The sequence below is a fragment of the Dendrobates tinctorius genome, unplaced genomic scaffold (genome assembly GCF_039654945.1).
Source record: "Dendrobates tinctorius isolate UK_male_01 unplaced genomic scaffold, ASM3965494v1 ptg000051l, whole genome shotgun sequence".
NCBI lineage: Eukaryota > Metazoa > Chordata > Amphibia > Anura > Dendrobatidae > Dendrobates > Dendrobates tinctorius.
The window spans coordinates 12,644,818-12,658,890 of NW_027361719.1; the positions used below are offsets into that span (position 1 = coordinate 12,644,818).

At 44.2% G+C, this 14,073-nt stretch overlaps 1 protein-coding gene across 2 annotated transcripts in view; it reads right to left on the minus strand.

Annotated features, from left to right (window-relative positions):
* Window positions 1–290: 290 nt before the first annotated feature.
* The window catches only part of LOC141091390 (solute carrier family 26 member 10-like), a 121,046-nt gene continuing 107,263 nt past the window's right edge, over window positions 291–14,073 (minus strand). The window contains exons 15-18 of one of the 2 annotated variants that reach the window (XM_073576945.1): window positions 6,273–6,352; window positions 4,752–4,806; window positions 2,630–2,736; window positions 291–805 (exon numbers count right to left, since the gene is read on the minus strand). In XM_073576945.1, the coding sequence (XP_073433046.1) occupies window positions 767–805; window positions 2,630–2,736; window positions 4,752–4,806; window positions 6,273–6,352 (281 nt within the window). In that variant the 3' untranslated portion in view covers window positions 291–766. Of the gene's footprint in view, window positions 809–2,629; window positions 2,737–4,751; window positions 4,807–6,272; window positions 6,353–14,073 lie in introns of both variants that reach the window. The other variant, XM_073576944.1, reaches the window with a different exon arrangement.

A 14,073-nucleotide genomic window follows, 5' to 3' on the forward strand; every position in this document is an offset into this window, starting at 1 on the left:
ACTTTTAGCCTCATTTGTATATCAACTCAAACTCTACAGTAATTTCTGAGTAATGGAAGAACAGACTGGCCATACAAAATGATTGCTTGACTCTGCTTTGAAAGAGTTACATGCACATATAAATAGTTTGGTGGTGAAATCCTGCTAACAGATTCTTTTTTACCTTGGAACTTTTAGTGATCTTTGGCTTTAATAAAGTATCACTGATGACATAGTTTCCAAGCCGAGCTATGCATGCTATCCAGCTATGAAAGGCACTATACTGTACGGTGTGATACAAAAACCTTCTCCTTTAACACACAATTTATGATTTTTGCCAATACCATCTTTCAATTAAGACATTTCCATACTTATTAATTGACAGTGTTATAGATCTACAAATTAAAGTCATTGTGAAACGTTCCAGGTTGCTGGCCATCAAGGTTGTATTACGAGTATCATGAACAGATCTTGATGCAAAGTCCATGAGAATCTTGTGATTAAAAACTGGGAGGTTTCCCTGCAGGTATAAGTTCTCACAGCCTGATGTCATTTTACAGTAATACAGTATTGTCTTTAATAAGCAATGTATATTTCATAACCTAACAATGATCTGCTTCTGTGTCTATTGTTTCAACTGAGTAAAAACCATGGCTGATCGTTAACACTCAGTCCCAGGATCCTCATCGGAATTTAAACTGCTAAAAAAGCTTCTACTATTCGGCAAGTAGTACTTTGGAATTAGTCTTTCATTGCGCCTTTCAATATTCTCATTAACAGAAGGTTTTTACACCCACACCATTGGGTTCTTTGGTGTCATACTGTCCTGCTGGGAATAAAAAAAAAATCAGATTGAATACTGGAACAGTTCTTTGACCAATTGTATAACAAAATCATACTTAATAAGAATGCATGCAGTGAAACTAAGGCATAAATTGCTTTATAAAACCATGTGTAAAAACCATAATCTTTGGTTAAAGCAGATCTGTCACCAGATTTCACAATACAAATTCCATTCTTACATACATATAATATAAATAGTTCTCAGATCTAATGAGGATGATGTTGTTACTTTGAAAACCTGTGACAGAATGTGTTTGAAACTTTAAACTCATTCTTCACCCATCTAACCTGTTCGACAGCTCCTCAGTGTCCCTCCTGCTGCTGAGAACTCACAATGCTAAGTACAAGCTGCAGCTGCCAGTCAGGATGGGTGGGTGGATTCTGAATACACTCGGACTTATGAAATCTTTTTTCTAATTTTAATATTTAGACTATGCCCACATTCTGACATAGTATTTCGAAGTAACGTTTTAAGATGCATCTGCTTATAATAATATATGCAGTTTGTATTGTGAAATCTTGAGACAGAGTAGAGGGACAGCACTTTTCACCAGGGTTATATTGTCGTTCCATTATATTAGCTGAAATGTCCTATATAAATATTCTATAGGATAATTGAAGGCTGAATTGATACCATACTGTATGTTAAGGCCCCTTTACATTTAGCGATGCACCAGCGATCCGACCCGGTCAGGATCGCTGGTGCATTGCTAAATGATCGCTAGTGAGCTGTCACACAGGCAGATCTCACAGCGATGCAGCAGCGACGCAGCGCACGATACTCACCTTTCACACACAGCGATCCTGGCGTCCTCCCGCCCGCGTCCAGCGTCGCTCGTTGGTGCCAGCAGGAAGCCCAGCTGGAAGCGCCTGACGAGAAATGGAGCCGGACATTCTCGCACGATCAACGATGGACAGCGGGGGAGCCGGTCGGAGGTAAGTATCACACATAGCGATATCGCTATAACGATATCGCTAGGAACACTCTTTACGCTATGCCTAGAAAGGGCCTAAGGCAATTATAACTCTCTTTTAGGTGTTCTGTGAATCCTTGCATAAGTCATAACAACAAAATGTATTCCTTTTGCCTCTAGTTTAATTGTGATAATTAGAGAATAGTAGATTTCATCTCCTAAATCTATTTTTTATTTTTTATTCACTTCATTCGAATTTAGCAAAATGGAAGCTTATTGGCTGACATTTTGCTGAACTATAGTGGCTCAGTAAATATTGAAACACCCCCTAAAGGTATTTTACCAAAATATGTGAAATAAATGAGAAAAAAAAAATAACCAGGTAAAAAATAAATGAAAAAAAGCCACTACCAATCCAAATTGCTGTTACTAACCCCACCAGTGTAAAAAAAAAGATATATAAAAGTAATTGTTAGAGAATGGGGAACACATTTTTTTATTTATTTAATAGTTCTTTATAAAAGAAAATGTGAAAAACAAACATGTATATCCCTTATTTTCTCACCGATATCACCCAATATCAGCATATGACATAAAAATGAAGCCCAATGTATCAAGATAAAAAGATGCAAAAACGATTTGAATATCTGAACGAGATAAAAAGTTACACCTCTTTAAACCACATGTATGAAAAAAAAAATTTGTCTGGTAAGGTACGTGGGTAAATGGCCTGGTGTTGAACTGATTGATTAAGGGAACTGTGTTTATATTTTCCCAACATGTACATCATCTTCCTTTTGGAAATAATGTGATTGCTCGCACCAGCCTTTTTATGTATATGGATATTTTATGGTACCTGCCAAAATTCATTGATCCCAAAATAAATTCCTTACCATATTCTGTTCAGCAAAGCATGCAGCGTCATGAACAGTTACAAAGACTTGCTGTTCAGTAAGATGATCCATGATACCAATAGAGACCAATGTGCTAAGCACTTTAGCTGGAAAGCGAAAAGGACAATTCATTTAGGTATGTTAAATATTAACATTTAAAATCCCCAAAATTCACTTTATGGCAATAGAGGGTTTCTCGCTGTTTTAAACTACAAAACAAAAGACATGCTGAAACACTGGTACTATTGAAAAAATAATAATAATAATAATAATGGGGGGGGATAATACAATAATCTTCAAGAGTACTGGTGTCTCAGCATGCCTTTTCTCTGTCCCTCTCTATACATGTAATAAATTCAGATCCATGTAGGTTTGTGACACAATTAACACAGGTAACTAATAATTCTCTGTATACCCGTATTTTTCGACTATAAGACGCACCTGACCTTAAGAAGCACCTAGCTTTTAGAGGAGGAATTTAGGGGGAAAAAATTGAAGGAAAAAATGTGGTCAATTCTGTACTTAATATCCCCTATCCTGGTATATATGGTCCCCTCATCCCCACCCTGATACACATGGCCCCCTCATCCCTACCTTGGTAAGCATGGCCCCCTCATCCCTACCCTGGTATGCATGGCTTCCTCATCTCTATCCTACTGTGCATGGCCCACTTATCCCTATCCTGATATGCATGGTCCCCTTATCCCTATCCTGATATGCATGGTCCCCTTATCCCTATCCTGATATGCATGGTCCCCTTATCCCTATCCTGGTATGCATGTCCCCCTTATCCATATATTGGTAGGAATGGTCCCACCCATCCCTATCCTGGTAGGAATGGTCCCCTTCATCCCTATCTGGGCAGGAATTATAGCTCTTATCCCTATCCTGGTAGGCATGGTCCCCTTCATCCCTATCTGGGCAGGAATTATAGCTCTTATCCCTATCCTGGTAGGCATGGTCCCATCCTTATCCTGGTATGATTGGCCCCATCCCAGTCCTGATATGCATGGTCCCATCCCTATCCTGGTATGCATGGCCCCGATCCTGGTATGCATGGCCCCAACCCCCATCCTTGTATGCATGGCCCCCATCAGAAAACATAAAAAACCCCACAAATATTACATTACCTTCCCGGCACTCCCTCGCAGTGTCCTGCTCCGATACCAGCAGCTGCTTAATGCTTGCAAGCAGTGCATAGCAGGGACGTTATGTGCTGCTTGCAAGCCGAAGGGCAGCTGCCGGAATACTCAATACTCTACACACCAGTACTGTGTGTGCGCAAAGCAGTGAGTATTCATGGCTCTCTAGCAAGCACAGTGTGAGCCGGAGACTTGCTGCATCGGTCAGCTGTCACATATGGCGATACTTAAGAGAAATGAATATTCATGGAATGAGGTGAGTTTTCATTTCTCTTAAGTATCGACACATGTGACCACCCAGCAGCTGCAGGAAGGCTCTGGCTGACACTGTGCTCGCTAGAGAGCAATGAATACTCACTGCTCTCTGTGCACACAGTCCTGGCATGCAGAGCATTGAGTATTCCGGCAGCTGCTCTTCGGCTTGCAAGCAGCTCATAACGTCCCTCCCATGTGCTGCTTACAAGCATAAAGGAGCTGCTGGCATCAGAGCAGGACGCTGTGAGAGAGCGCCGGGAAGGTAACTGTAATGTTTTTTTTTTTTTTTAATACTTTATGATGGGGCCATGCATACCAGGATGGGGGTGGGGGCCAATTATGCCAGGAAAAGGAAAGGATGGGACCATGCATATTAGGACGGGCATGGGGGCCCATCATACCAGGATGTCATTAAAGAGAAATTAATATTCATTGCCCTCCACTCCCATGGGTGTGGAATGCAGTGAACAGTCATTTCTCTTTAACAGCAAGCACAGGAGTTAGCTGCAGCAGCCGGCTCCTGCCTTTGTGATCCGCTGCTCCGCCGAAACCGCTCCACACCACCAACCAGTACATCTGGACTATAAGATGCACCCCCCATTTTTCTCCATATTTTGGAGGAAAAATTAGGTCTTATCGTCTGAAAAATACGGTAATTCACTTGATTTTACTTTTACTAATGTAACTACTGGAAGAATCAGAAGAAATAAAGAGTATATGCTCACCATTGCATCCCGCAAGGAGCAGATGCATGCCAGCCTTCTGACACTCAACACACAACTAAATAATATGAAGAACACATGGTAGTAAGTTTGATGCAAGATATTTTTCTAAAAATCAAAAAAATTCACAAATGTTCCATATTGTTTAATACCATAAAATGATCTCAGTAATTATGTAAACCTTAGGGCTCTTTCATATCTCTGTGATTATCAGTCTGATCTTGGATCGCAATGCACGGACTGACCGCACATCTCCTGAACTGAGAGTGACAGCCTCATAGAAATATATGAAGCTGTCAGGTCAGGAGATGAGTGACCAGTCCGTACATTGTGATCCAATATCGGACCAATAATCCCGGACACCTGAAAGAGCCTTAAATTTGATTTTTTTTTAATCCATTTGGAAATGGACATAACCATGTGTCTTATTATATGCCAATATCCATGCTACTACCGGAGTATTGTTAGAGGAGGAAGGGCAGATTATAGAGTAAAGTTTAAGTTATCACTATTTCTTTGCTTCATTTTTAGTGTAATGTTGTGATCAGCTGGTAATGAGGAGCGGGATACTTACTATACTCACTGATCCATATAGTGCAAGCTCTGCATAGCTGCTACCGGTAAAATGCAGGCAATACTGCCCCTGATTCTCCACAGTCAATCACTGGGCTCAGTGGTTATGTGCTCACTTACTACAACATCACCACTGAGCCCACTGGCTGCAATAGTCATCTGCACTGTAGTTGTGACATCAGGACATCAGGACTACAATAAAGACCAGGGGCATTGTAGAGAGTTGACGCTGTTTACTCATTGGGTTTATTAATTTTACACTTTGATAGAACAGACTTTTATGAATGCCCTGATACTACATATTTGTATTTTTTTAATAACTTTCCTTTTAATGGGGCAACATTTGGGGTAATTGAGATTTTTATGTATTTTGAATTTCTTTCAAAGTTTCTTAAACTTTTTTTTACTTTTACTGCATTTGTTAGACCATTTATGGGACTGGAGCTGCGATCAGCTGATTTGCTGTATACAGTGAAAATGATGGTCTCCTTTAAAGTCCTGCCACAATATGGGTTTCAACAGAGCTCCATGAAGGCAGGAACAAGGGTCTTCAATAGACCCTCTGCTGTCATAGGAACCCATCGGAGCCCTGTGATTCCAGCACGCTGTTAATGCTGCTGTCAGAGATTAACAGTCGTGACTCACATAGGACTGGAGCGACGCTGGATACCAAAGAAGTTGGCGACACTGCAGTAACATTTACATACCTTTAGGGAATTTTAAAAAAAATAACAGGAAACCTTCTATAACATAGGAAATTGTTTTAGAGCTTGTAAATTATATTCAATGCAGATGTTTAAATACAAATTCCATACAGATGGCATATGGATAACAATACAGATGAAAAATAGTCTGTTGTTTTTCTGGGTGACTTTTTATATACGGTCATGTGAACTTAACCTAACAAATGATTTATACTTAAATTAAACTGATGATCAATCATCTTCTGACCTGTATGAAAAGACGGGCTCCAGCAATGTCAATAAATATAATCCCACTGCAATCAATGATAAGTGACTTAATTTCAGGGTCTGTAGAAAAAAAACAATTTTATTGCAATATTATCTTCCTTTATAAACTAAATAAAAAATGTACATTTTCCCATCTTAATTGTTTATTTTCATTTGGTATAGTGAGAATAATAACCAAACTACTAAAAATATATAGACCTTCCCTGAAACAGAATTCTGGATGGGATATGTTGTTCTAAAATCTCTATTTAATGCTCAGCAATGATACAGCCTTTCAAGATGTGAAATTTGCCCATGCCATTGGTACTAATGCAACTCTGTTGTGAACACTTTTGACCTGGCTTCTGAGTTTGGGCTCCCTCTGGTGGTTGCTGCTGGTAATGGAGCTGGTCTGGCTGACAGAAGTCAATCACCTGAAGAGGATGATTGGAGGTCAGGTGTTACAGACTGGAGAGATTTAAGTGAGCAACCTTCCCTCACTTGTTGCCGGTGATTTGGTTTTCTTCCTGAGCATTTTGGAAGTCTGCTTGCCTCCTGCTTTGTCCAGCATCTTTCAGATAAGTTATTTGTCTGCTTGAATCTTTTTGCATTTGATCCATTTTTTGCTTTTCTCTGATTTTTGCTCTGCTGGTGTGAGTTCAGCCATGTTCCCTGTTGGGACCTGTGCTGGACTCTGTTCCATATGCCACAGCTCATGTCAGTCTTTTCAGTATTTCTAATCCCCTGTTATATTAGTATCTTTTGTTTTGCTTCCAGTTCACACCAGAATTCTGATTTAGTGGGGGAGAGGTCGTGTGGCCTCAGTATTTTTGCATATCAGACGTGTTGGATTTTTTCTTAGGGTTTTTTGCATGATTGCAGACAGTATCCTTTCCTGTCCTGTTCTATCTAGACAGTTTGGGCTCCATCATTTGCTTACTTTATTTTCTGCCTGTGTTTTGTGCCTTATCTTGTCTCACCGGCAATATATGTTCGGGGGCTATCTATTCCTTTGGGGTTCTACTCCGGGGCAGTTTCGCTTTCCCCTTTCTCTCTTTAGGCTTAGTTAATTCTTTGGCTGTGCCGAGGCGTCTAGGGCATCATAGGTACGTCCCTAATTTTAGTTGTGTTGTCAGTTTAGGGGTCTGCAATCTGCTAAGTTACCAACCTCTCTGGTTATCTGGCTACCTAGCCTATTCCCCTGCTATCCTCAGTTACCTAATCATAACACAACTCCATGCAATCAGAGATGCAGAATCTTGAACTTTGCACTGATAATAAGCTGGATTGCCCCACTTCTCTTGAGTCTCTGTAAAGAATAAGACCGGGCTGCAGGTGCCGACAGAGCACCGAGTCCGGAACTGCTTGGGCCACGCCCATTGTTGCAGGGGTCAAGGAGATTGAGGATGGAGAGCACCCATGACCTGCTGAGAGGGGGGCATGGTAAGTGTAGCATGGACCACAAATTTTGCTCAGGATCACAGAGTTCCCACCAATGAGAAGTAAGAGGGCAGACCTGTGGTGCGCTGCAGGTAGAGTTAGTCCGTGCGGCAGTGAGAAGACACGAGTGCATAGAAGACCGACCAGGGGATCGTTGTGAGAGACTCCCGATTGCAGAGCGTGTTGAGAGGGAGATTGTTGTGTGAGACTCCTGACCGCAGAGTGCGCCGAGCGGGATATTGTTGTGAAAAGCTCCCGGTTGCAGAGCAGTGTGGACTAGAGGCTCAACCGGCCGGCATCCAGCTTTCACCCCTGAGCACGTGACAAGTGTTAGATTCACGATAAGTGGAACAGAAATACTCAAACTGTCGCCTTAAGTTACTCAGTTGTGATTCTCAGCTTAAATCTGTTTTACCCCTGTTGCTCCCTGCGAGGAGATTTCTCCCTGTAATCATTAAATCCAACCACTGTTAGCCCTGTTAACCCCTGCTCTGTGTATCTGTGTTGCTGCATCTGATTTACTGCATTACATTTCGAGTAGTCGGCAGGATGCAGTCCTTGGACACAGGTGCAGCACAGCAATCTACCGCGAGGTCCAGCTTGCCATTGGGGGCCATGCTCAGCAATTTCCCAAAATTCACTGGGAATATTATAATGCTGTGGGACTGAGAGGGTTAAGAACATGTTGCAGAGGCACCACATGACCCCTGCTATGTGAGCTGAGATTGCTGTGATGGTCTTGGATGGTGAAGCTCGGTGTTCTGTCATGTTCCATCCTATGAGCGGGATACATTGGATAAAGTGATGCAGATCTTGGAAGAAATGCATGGGGACCAAATCAACATTGGAGAACTATGGATGTGACAGTTTCACCAAGTCCAGAGGGAAGGAGAGTCTGTGACGCAGTATATTAATGCGCTGCAGGAGGTACATGCGCATATCATTAAGCGGGATGATAAGGGGGCTATAGAAGTGGGACCCCCTGATGTGATACTGAGGGATCAGATTGTGTTGGGTCTCAAGGAAGCGCTGCTAAAACGGGCTTTGAGAGAGTGCCTGCGTACACAGCTGCGTATGGCTTTTTTAGAAATATGGGCAGAAGCACGAGTGAGAGAGCAAGAGCAGGGGGTGGCGGCCCTAGCAGGGATGGTCCAGAGTAATGATGTATCCACCCCGCCCGCAGCTGAGCCAGAGTGGGCCCAGAATATCCAGAAAGAAATACAAGAAATTTGGGAAGAGTGGTCCAGCCTTAGAAGAGCCCCCGCCTCAGCCCCAGATACATCAAGAGTGGCCCCCTCAACAAGAGACAGGAGTGATTCTGAGTCCTGTTTGTCCGTCGAGCCTCATCAAGGAATGAGACAGCCCAGTACAGAATGGGATCCGACTTCTTATAGGTGTGGGAATACTGGACATTACAACCGAGGCTGTGGGAGATGGGGACGGTCTCTACCATGGCAGCCGTTAAACTGATGAGGGGCAATACCCCAAAACAGCTGTCTGTGTATGGATACCATGTTTTGGCATAGGTGGTTTCCTTCATTGGAGACTGCCCTTCCCGTGGTTGTTCCTTCACGGGGAAAGACCTGGCTAGTCATTGCTTGCGTTGAGAAACATGTGATGGTGTCTCCACGGCTTGTGTTTTGCATGTTTTTACATATTTCCCATTAGGGATGGGGGCATTGCTCTAGAATCACTGCGATGAGAAACATGTGATGGTGTCTCCGCAGTGTTGGATGTTGATCTCCATGAGTTCATTCATCCTCATTTTTCATCATCAAGGAATGAGACAGCCCAGTGCAGAATGGGATCCGACTTCTTTCAGGTGTGGGAATACTGGACATTACACCCGAGGCTGTGGGAGATGGGGATGGTCTCTACCATGGCAGCTGTTAAACTAGTAGGCTCCATGGCTGTGCGATGCAGCCTGGAGCCTGAAAGACCAAGGAGAAGAGATGGGAGTCCTGGAGGTCTAATCTTTATATGCCCAACCGTCTGGGCTGAAATGAATGGGCGAGCAGTTCATTGCCTAATTGATACTGGATCATGCCCGACCAGTCTGACTCCACCATGCCCGAAGCTTACTTTAGATGTCACTTTCCAGAAGTGTCGCGGCCAGAGTGGGGGCCGGTAATCAGACTGACGGCAGCCAACCAATTGCCCATCCCGGTTGCAGGGGTGTTCTGGATGGAGATTAGAGTGTGTGGAAAGGATTTTGGCCGGAAAGGGGTTATGTTGGTCGCTGGGTAGGTCGGCAGTGGGCCCGGGGTGACTCTAGGAATGAATGTACTGAAAGAGATTAGATCTCTCCTGATCAGTGAGCCACAAGAGGTCTTTTTGGACCGGTGGAGCCCACAAACTCCCCAAAGAAAGGTATTCCAGCAACTGATTCGAGCTGCCCAGGCTCAGGAAATGTCAAGTGAAGGGAAAGTCCTGGGGAAGGTGATGGTTCCCACAGCTGCTAAATTTACTCTACCGCCTGGTCAGACGGTGCTCACGTTGCGAGTATGAACCTGTACGCCCCTTGAGGGGATAGAGGTACAGATAGAGCTGACATCGGTGGATCAGGCACCCCCTGGACTCCTCATAGCTAGGACATTGGCCACAGTTTGTGATGGTAACGTTGTAGTGCCATGCGTCAATCTGGGAGAAGATAGCCTCATGCTCTCACCTAAGAGTGAAGTGGCTCAGGTCCAGGGAATGCCGGAAGAAGTGGTGCAATCTGAGACCGTGCAATTGACAGTAATGCAAGGAGATCCCCTGGACACTAACAACGGAATACTCATCCGGAAGCACAAAGGAGGGTTGTTGAATCTTGGAACAGATGCGGACTGAATTGATGGGGCTCTCACCTCAGCTGGTGCAACAAGTGAAGGCTGTGTTAGAGCGCTACCAGGAGGTCTTTGTCTGCCATGAAGATCACTTTTCACCCTTATACAAAATTAAAAACTTTCGGCCAAAGCAACATTTTAGTGGAAAAATGGTAATTTTTCATTTTCTCTGCCCAATGTTATACAATTCTGTGAATCACTTGCGGGGTAAAAATGCTCACTACACTCCTAGATGGTTTCCAAAATTGAGTCACTTGTGGGTGTTTCTGGTGTTTTAGCATGTCAGTGGCTCTTCAAATGCTGCAATCTATTCCAGCCAAAATGCTCTCCATATTCAAATAACGCACCTTCTCTTCAATGCCCTGCCATGTGCCCAAACATAACAAAAATTCTGTGGTCCAATTCCTGCTGCTTCTCTTGTGAAAATGATAAATTTGGGGCAAAAGTAACATTTTTGTGAAAACTAAAATTATTTTTTGTTTTCATGCCCCAGTGTTCTAAAATTATGTAAACCATCCATGGGACGGAGATGCTGACTGTTAGCACTGCACACGGTAAGGCGGAATTTCCCTGGAGTGGACCCTCTGGACCGTGGCACCGAGGGGCCCCGGACGAGCAACCAGGTGTGACCGACCCCTATACAGGGATCGTTTGGCGCAAGACCAGAGACTCGAATGCCACGGCAGCCGGAACCAAGAGGGGCGGCTCGGAATGGATCACAGGGCTCGAGCAGGCACGGACACAGGACTTGAACAGGCACGGACACAGGACTGGAGCAGGTACGGACACAGGACTTGGAGCAGGTACGGACACAGGACTTGAGCAGGCACGGACACAGGACTTGAACAGGCACGGACACAGGACTTGGAGCAGGTACGGACACAGGACTGGGAGCAGGCACGGACACAGGACTTGGAGCAGGCACGGACACAGGACTTGAACAGGCACGGACACAGGACTTGAACAGGCACGGACACAGGACTTGAACAGGCACGGACACAGGACTTGAACAGGCACGGACACAGGACTTGGAGCAGGTATGGACACAGGACTAGCGCAGGCACGGACACAGGACTGAAGCAGGTACGGACACAGGACTTGGAGCAGGCACGGACACAGGACTGGAGCAGGTACGGACACAGGACTTGGAGCTGGCACGGACACAGGACTTGAGCAGGCACGGACACAGGACTAGGAGCAGGGCTGGAAGCAAACACAGAGATTAGGCAGGGAGCCTGATTCCAGGCGAGAACACAGGGCCTGAGGTACTGTAAGAAACAACCATGGTCAGGCGCTTCCACTAGGGGAGGGCGGCCTGATATGGCTGCCGCTGTGCCCTCATTGGTCCAGCGGTGCAATCGGGGCAGGGCACCGCCGGAGAACAGCTTAGCTGTGGAGGGCCGGCCGCGACCTACAGCCCATGCGCGAGACCCGCGGTGACGTCACCAGCCGCGGGCCGGAGGAAGAGAGAGGCCGACGCCGGGGCTGGAGGGAGCGAGGCTGCTGGAGGGAGCGCGGCTGCCGGGCGAGGTAAGTATAGCTGCGCGCACGGGGACGCAGGGCTGGGAGCGTGACAGGGGGATCGGGGGCCGTGATGGTAGGACCGGGGGCCGTGACACTGACTGCACCCTTAGATGAATTATATGAGGGGTGCAGTTCCCAAAATGAGGGCACTTATGCTGTTTTGGTATCCTGGGGGTCTTCAAAGGTGACATAACATCCTCAATTTTTTACAACCAAAATGGTGCTCCACAATTAAAATACTACTTCTTCCCTTCCATGCTTGCCGTGTGTCCAAACAGTAGTTTCTGACCACATATAGGGGATTATCGCACAACAAATCGTATGGTCAATTTTCTCCTTCTACTCTTGGGAAAGTGAGAAATTTGGGGCTAAAGCAACTTTTTTTGTGGAAAAAAATGTAATGTTTAATTTTCACGTCCCAATATTATAAAGTTCTGTAAAGCAATTGTGAAACCTAGAAAAAACCCTGAATTCCTTAAGGGGTGTAATTTCCAAAATGGGGTCTCTTGTGTAGGGTTTCTGCTGTTTTGGCATATCAGGGGCTCTTTTCAAATTGAATCGATTCCAGCAAAAATTGCGCTCCAGAATTTAAATGGCTTTCCTTACCTTCTGAGCCATGCTGTGCCCAAACAGTAGTTTCTGACCACAATTGGAGTATCATCATAATCAATAGAAATTTCACAACAAATTGTGTGGTCGATTTTCTCTTATTACTCTTGTGAAAATGAAAAATTTGGACCTACAGTAACAATTTTGTTAAAACAATTACGGTACATTTTTAATTTTCCCGTCCCCTTGTGAAAAAAGTATGTGAACAACCTGTGGGTTTAATGTGCTCAACACAACACCTGTTGAATTCTTTGAGGAGCATAATTTCCAAAATAGGGTCACTTGTGGGGGTTACTACTGTTTTGCCACATCTGGGGCTCAGTAAATGCAACGTGTCTGTAATCTGTTCCAGCCAAAATTCAAATAGCGTTCCTTCCCTTCCGAACCCTACTATGTGCTCATAGAGTAGTTTTTGACCACATATGGGGTATTGTCATGCTCAGGAGAAATTGCACAGCAAATTGTATGATCCATTTTCATCTACTACCCTTGTGAAAATGAAAAATTTAGGGCTAAAGCAATATTTTTGTGGAAAATAACTATTTTTTTTCATGTATTGGTTGCAGTTTGTTTAATTCCTTTGAAGCATCAGAAGAGTTAACCAACTTCCTAAATAATAATAATAATCTTTATTTATATAGCGCCATCATATTCAGCAGCACTTTACATAAGTGGCAAAGTTAAAGATAATACAATAATTACAGCAAAAATAATGACGACCCTGACCATAAGAGCTTACAATCTGCATTGAGGTGTGGGGGAGACATAAAGCACAGATGCTTATTTACAATGATGGTCCAGCCATCTTGATGGAATGGGAATAGATAAAGGCTGCATGAGGTTGTCAGCAGCAAGTATGTGTGTTGCTTTTGGGTGCGGTGGAGTTTGATGGAGAGTTATGTTCAGAAAAAGTGAGTGGGATATATATATATGGACTGCTCTAAACAGATGGGTTTTAGGGAGCACATAAAATTGTATAAGTTGTGTTTATTCCCGATTTCTTAGGGTAGGGCATTCCAGAGGATTGGTTCAACTCGCAAGAAGTCTTGGAGCCTGGAGTGGGAGGTACGGATTAGTGTGGATATTAGTCAAAAGTTGCTTGCGGAGTATAACAAGCGGTTAGGTCTGAAGACAGAAATGAGGGAGGAAATGTAGGGGGAGGTCGCACTGTGGAGAGCTGGGTGAGAACAAGCAGTTTAAATTGGATCCTGTTATATATGGGCAGCCAGTGCAATGACTGGCAAAAAGCAGATGAGTCCAACTACCGATTAGCAAGATAGACGACCCTGGCATTAAGGATGGACTGGAGAGGGGAAAGTCGAGTGAGGTGGAGGTCAAATAATAGAGCATTAGGCTAGTTTCACACTTGCTTTTTTTTGCAGCGCGTTTTTCCCGCAAAAA